The sequence below is a fragment of the Cinclus cinclus genome, chromosome 25 (assembly GCF_963662255.1).
Source record: "Cinclus cinclus chromosome 25, bCinCin1.1, whole genome shotgun sequence".
NCBI classification, from domain to species: domain Eukaryota; kingdom Metazoa; phylum Chordata; class Aves; order Passeriformes; family Cinclidae; genus Cinclus; species Cinclus cinclus.
The window spans coordinates 5,517,275-5,523,274 of NC_085070.1; the positions used below are offsets into that span (position 1 = coordinate 5,517,275).

Consider the following 6,000-nt stretch of genomic DNA (forward strand, 5'->3'; position numbering starts at 1 on the left):
ACTCCCAGACATCTTCAGGACCACTGACCTGGTAAGGAGACCTTTAACCTGGGAATGGCAGGGGAGGGGACAGTCCTTGCTCACATGGGGGGGGTGGGGTGGGCAAAAAAAGGGCCACAAGCCTGAATTTTAGGAGAGCAGACACTGGCTCCTTCAGGGATGTCCTTGGGAGAATCCCACATGCTGGAGAAGTGTCCAAGAGGATAACGGATGAGCTCCTCCAAACTCAGGTCCATCCCAACGAGCAAGGATGAGATGGCAGCGTCTCTGTGCTGATCAAACCCTGGCATGGCTGCTCGGAGGGGCAGTAGAGTAGAGCAGGGGAGCCCCGCCGAGATTTTGGGAACCCCTCCGTCCCCAGCACCGTGCAAGCTGCTCTAGGCTGGGTGACCTCGATGTCCCCGCCAGCCTCAGCCCCTCCGTGTCCCTGAGGCTGCGAGGCACCGGGATCGCTGATGAGGTTCCCTGTGCTGGGTCACTAATGAGAGACCAAGCTGGTGCCGGCAGCATCCCAAAGGCCCCCCCGTGGTTCTGCTGCTGATCTCACCTGCTCCCTCCCTCCCTCCCTCCCGGCCGGGTATCGCTCTCCGCTCCTGCTGTGCCACATCTGCGCTCCCGGCTGTCCCGCCCGCTCCCTGCAGGGAGGCAGACCGTGCCTCTTGTCCCCAGGCTCTGATGAACCGCTCATTAGGGCGGGGGAGTTGCAGCTGGGCTGACAATGGGATTTTTTTTTTTTTCCCCCCAGCGCCTGGGGGCTCCTGCTTTCAGCGGGCTGCCGGAGCCGACCACCCCAGTGCTCCTAAACTGGGGTCACCCGGCAGCATCACGCTCCTCCCTCCTTGGGGAATGCTCTTGGCTCTTTGATGAGCTGAGAACAGCCCGCTTGGCTCATGTGGGAGCCTCCCGAGCACGTTCTGGAGCAGGGACTACCCCGAGGAGTCCAAATCTTCTGGCCTGCAGTGGTCTGTGAGCGTTGCTGCTGCCCAGGCTGTGCAGCCTTGCACCAAAAACCGAAGTGCCAGGGCAGGCAGGGCTCCCGGACCTTGTCCATTAGCAGGGAGGTGGTTGCATTTTCATCCTGCAATTGCTGGCTGCTTGAGCAGAGATCGAGCCAAGGGTGTGCAGGATGGCTCCCGGGGGAGGGCTGTGTCCTGCACATCCTGTCCTCTCTGGGAAAGCTCGGCCTCAGTGGCCTGAGGTGGCTGAACACCCTTCCCATCCCCTGCTTGGGGTGCTGGGCTGGGAGCATCCTGCCTGTGCAGGGCATGGCAGATATTTCCCTGCTGATCCCAACCTCCTGCCCCCTCTGCAGCCTCCCCAGGTGCCCATCCAGCCTTGGGCCACACCCTGGGAGCAAGAGAAGTGCCTCAGTTCGCCCAGTTATCGCCCATCTGCCAGCACTGCCCTCCTCCCTGTGCCTGAGCAGATATTTGCCTCTTTCTGGCCTCCCAGCAGCTCCCATCTCCCCTCTCTTGCTTTCCATCCTGATTAAAATGAGCCACTTAACTGGCATGGTCCTGCCAGGGCAGGGCAAGCCAGGACTCCTGGAGTCTCTACCCATCAGGGTCCTGAGCCATTTTTCCAAACAATTTATAAGGATGCTGGGGAAGCAGAGAGTGCTTAAAAGCATTAAGCAACCTGCCAGGAGCTCAGATCCCAGCCAGGGAATAGCTCCTTGTGCAGCAAATGCATCTGCTCATGGTAACCCTGAGCCTGCCCCAGCCTTTCTGCAAGGCAAGACCCATCCCTGTGCTGCCTCCATCCCAGGAACAGTCTGGCACAGGATGTTGAGGGATCAGATACATGCAGGAACAGGAATGAACATGTGTCAGCATGTTCCTGCCAGCCTGGACCATGCTGGGAAACCCCAGCCCCTTCTCCCTGTCCCCTGGTGGGGTAAATCCACAACCTTCTCCTCTTGTCATGGGTTGGCAGAGCAGGAGTTGGGGGCTGACAGCTCTGCCAAGTCCACCCAAAGTGGGTTTGGGTGTAAATTCATCTCCTGGGTGCTGGATTTTCCCTGTGCAGCAGCCTGATTCTGGGGTATCCCACAGCACTGCTTTTCTGGGGGCAAACACCCCTGGGCCTACAGGTGATGTCGACCCTTTGTGGGGAGTGATGGGCTTTCCCTGGGGTCCAGGGGTGGAGAAAGGAGATATATATTTCCCCAAAAATACCTTCCCAAGAATGAGGCAGGGCCCAGCTTTTGGTAAAGGAGATTTTAATCTGCTCAGTATCTAGTACATAGTGCAAAGAGTTACTTAAGGCAAAGCCTTCTCTTATAAACAGCAAACAGGCCCTAAACAAACAAGCATGACTGCTATAATAATATAAAAAAAAACCCCAAAACAACGGGTTAAGGGAACGAACTGCAGTTTTGGGGAGGTGTCCTTCCCCCCCCCAGCCTGTAACTCATGTAGGGAATGTTGCACCCCCTGATCCATGAGCTGGTCCCAAGGGAATTCTGCTGCCTGTGGCCAGAAGCAGGGCCACAATCCCACTCCTGAGGTCACAATCCCAGCTCCCTGACTCCTCTGCAAGTGCCTGGGACAAGCCAGAGCCTTGGCTCACACTCCCTTCCCTGGTGAGGGTTTGGCTGTTCCCAAGTGCTGGTGGCTGGAGAGAGCCAACATGACCAAGGGAGGTGTGTGGGGAGGCACAGAGACAAGGGGTTGAGCAATGGGGAGCTTTGCATGCCTTTAAAGTGGAGTGGAAGCAGCTGAGAGCCCTTCTAACAGCCATTAGTGCTCAGGAGGCTGCCTTGGCCCAGGGAATCCTTCCAGCTCCCAGGAAATGTGGGAGCAACCAGCCCTGGCAGTGCCTTTCTGTTGAGCAAAGCCACTCAACAAGAAGATAGTTCCTTGCTAGAGCTCAGTTTTACAGCTCAGAGGCATCTCCCTGCAGTCTGGCCTCTCTGCTCCTTCTGTTTTGGCTTAAATTGCTAATCAAGAAGGAAAATAGAAGGAAAACCATGCCAGCTGCCCTCAGGCTGTTGGCTTGCAGTCCAGAGTCAAGACTCTCCCCGGTCTGGTTCCAGCCAAAATTGGCTGTGGCGTGTGGCTGACCTCAGGCAAGCAGCTGGAAAAGGAAAAGCTTTTTAGTGCAAGGGGCTCTTGCAGCCCAGCAATTTCTCGGAATGGTGCTGGTTGCCCAAGCTGGGATGAGCCATGTCAGGCCTCCCTCAGGGAGGATGGGATGCACTTGGTGGACTTCAGGGGACACTTCTGAATGAAAGGAGCTACATTGGTGACAAAAAACAAGACAAAAGAATAGTACGGCCCTGCCCTAATCCAAGATATCCATGGTCCTGGTACTGCTCCATGCACACAACTGCAGATCCACAGAATGGATGTGCAGAAACTGTGCCTGGAGCTGGAATGTCTGTGAGCTCCCAGGAGCTTTGGGGTGCTCCCTCTCCTCTCAAAGAGTTTCTTCCTCTAGCCAGCCCAGCCTGGGAAGGAGCCAGCAAGCTCTGGAATGACCCTCCCTGTTCCATGGCACTCTTAGCCTGCAAATGCATGATTTTTGGAGAGGATTCTCCAGCCTTGGCTCAAATCTGGGCTGCTGTTGCTGCCAGGGCTGGGAGCACTGGCTGGGGGGGCCACTCCTCGGGTTTCCCAAACAGCACCAGCAGCCCTGCAGAAGGAGTGACTCCCTCCAGCCTCCCCGTGCAGGTAACCTGACCTGTGCTTGCTAGTCTTGCATAGGTGATGCGTGGAAGCAGCAGCAACACTGCAGGGAGCCCGAGTTCATCACAGCTCCATGCTGTCCTGGCAAGTGAGATCCCTCTAAAAGCAAAGCCGCTGAGGTGATGAAGAGCCCCAGAAACCCTGTTCTCCAGCAGAGAGCCAGGTTCAGCAAACACTAAAATACTCGAGTGTGCTCCTTGCTCTCCCTGGGCCTTGCAAACAGGCCACTCTTCCCTTTTCTCATGAAACTCCTCCACTTTGATGGTGGGAGGAGGAAACAGGCATGGATGCAGCCTACCAGGTAATTTTCTAGTGAGACCTTGGGAAAAAAAACCTCCCCTGCCTTGCACCAGCCCCTGTGATTGCTGGGAGAGCACAGCCTTTATCCTTTCAATCAGCTTTGGCTAGGAGGGACCACAGCATTTTTCTGCGCTCTGCTTTGGATCTCAGACTTAAGGCAGCAGGCCCTGAAACAGCAAGTTGTCAACAAAAAAACTACAGGTAACTCTTCCAGCCTGCTGCAGAGATCAGTATTGTGCTTGCTAGCAAGAGCTACAACCTAGTTAGGCAGCAAATGTGACTAGCAGACACCCCACAGCGTTCTGCCCTTCCAGCACCATCCACAGTTCTTTGGAAGCTGCTCCTGGCAGCTCTGGGAAGTGCAGACAGGGGTGCCCTTGACCTCCTGGGAAAACAGCCCAAGCCCCCCGTGGGCTCACAGGTAGACATTGAGGGTCTGCAGGATCATCTGGCGGCACAGGGGGCAGTTGCGCTGGTAGATGTCCTGCTGCAGGAGCACCTCTGTGCACTCCTGGCACAGGCACAGGTGCCTGCAGGGCAGCAGCAGGACTGTCTTGGTCTGGTCCTGGCAGATGACACATTTCTTACGCTCCTCTTGTTCTTTCAGCAGCACCCAGGGGTCGTTGTCGGGGGTTCCCTCAGGGCTTCCGGCTGTCGCGTTCAGCTGCTGCTTCCTTGGGACTTTCCACCAGGACGCGCCCGGCTCCTCCCTGGATGTCTGGGGTCGCTGTCCTGCCCCAGCACGGCTCAGAGCAGGACGGGGTTGCGGCCCCTGCTCTGCACCTGGCTGCTCCTCCTCCTCGGCCGGCACCTGGCCCGGGGTCGCCCTGCCGGCGGCCGGGGCTCTGGGGGCAGCCGCGGCCCTTCGCTGGTCACTGCCCTGGTTCACCATCCTGCCTCCCCGGCTCCAGTCGGTCACCTGCAGGCTCCAGTCGGTCACCTGCAGGCTCCAGTCCACCAGCCTGCGCCAGGGCTGCGAGGTCATGGCCACTCCCAGGGTCAGCACGGCCACCTGGTAGAGCCGCCACACGTCCCGCTGCAGGCGGCGGAAGGAGGGCAGCGTGTGGAAGTAGCCCAGCAGGTATCCTGTCAGCGTCCACAGCAGCCCGGGGTTGAACACGAAGGCGCTGACCACCACGATGAGCACGAGCAAGCCCAGGCCGTAAACATTGACGAAGAAGATGCTGATGAAGAGGTCGGTGGCGGAGCAGAGCAGCTCGAAGGCCATCTGGCAGGGCGACCACAGCAGGATGGACACTGCGATGGCACCGCTGGACACGTGTGCCAGGAACGCGGCCAGCAGGTCAGTGACCCTAACCACGGGCCCGACCAGCGAGTCCCAGAGGGCGGCGAGCAGCGTGAAGAAGTTCTGCGTGCCGATGAGACACACGTTCACCAGGCTGTTGACCAGGTACATCAGCAGGCTGGTGCCGATGGCCACCGCCTCGCACAGCTGCCGGCCCAGCGCCTGCCCGCAGCCCAGCACGGCGCCCAGCCCGCGCTGCGCCAGCTCCCGGCCCCGCAGCGCCAGGTGCGACGCCAGGTGCCCGGCCGCCCGCATGGCCTCCATGGCCCCGCAGCATCCGCGGACCAGCACCAGCGCATCCCAGCACGCCACCACCGCGGCGGAAGCGGCCGCGGCGAGGCTGGAGGCCGTGGCCAGCAGCCACAGCAGCGCGGACACCAGCGAGGAGACCAGGAAGAAGTTGAGGTCGAGCACCAGCAGCAGCAGGTCGAGCAGCAAGCGCAGCCCGCGGAGCAGCGCGAACAACACGTCCATGCTCGCCGCGGGGCCCGTACGGCAGCTCAGCCGCGGGGCCCCTCCGCTATGGGCGCAGCCATCTTGGCAGCCTCCGCCGTGCGGTGCGCGGCCAATCAGCGGCGGGGGCTCCGCCTGGGCTCGCCTCCCATTGGTCGGTTCGCAGGACGCGACGGGGGCGAGGCGGGGGCGTGGCTTCCAGCAGGGGCGCGAGCTTGGGCACGCCCACTGCCGTTGATTTAAAGGGCCAGT

At 59.5% G+C, this 6,000-nt stretch overlaps 1 protein-coding gene across 1 annotated transcript; it reads right to left on the reverse strand.

The window, feature by feature from the left end:
• Positions 1-2,210: 2,210 nt before the first annotated feature.
• On the reverse strand, positions 2,211-5,769 carry RNF26 (ring finger protein 26). The gene has a single exon (XM_062508678.1). The coding sequence runs from the start codon at positions 5,767-5,769 to the stop codon at positions 4,405-4,407; it is 1,365 nt and encodes a 454-aa protein (XP_062364662.1). The 3' UTR covers positions 2,211-4,404.
• Positions 5,770-6,000: the final 231 nt, after the last annotated feature.

Coding starts and splice junctions, on each gene's coding strand:
- RNF26 (XM_062508678.1), bottom strand. CDS start 5,769: ATGGACGTGTTGTTCGCGCTGCTCCGCGGGCTGCGCTTGCTGCTCGAC.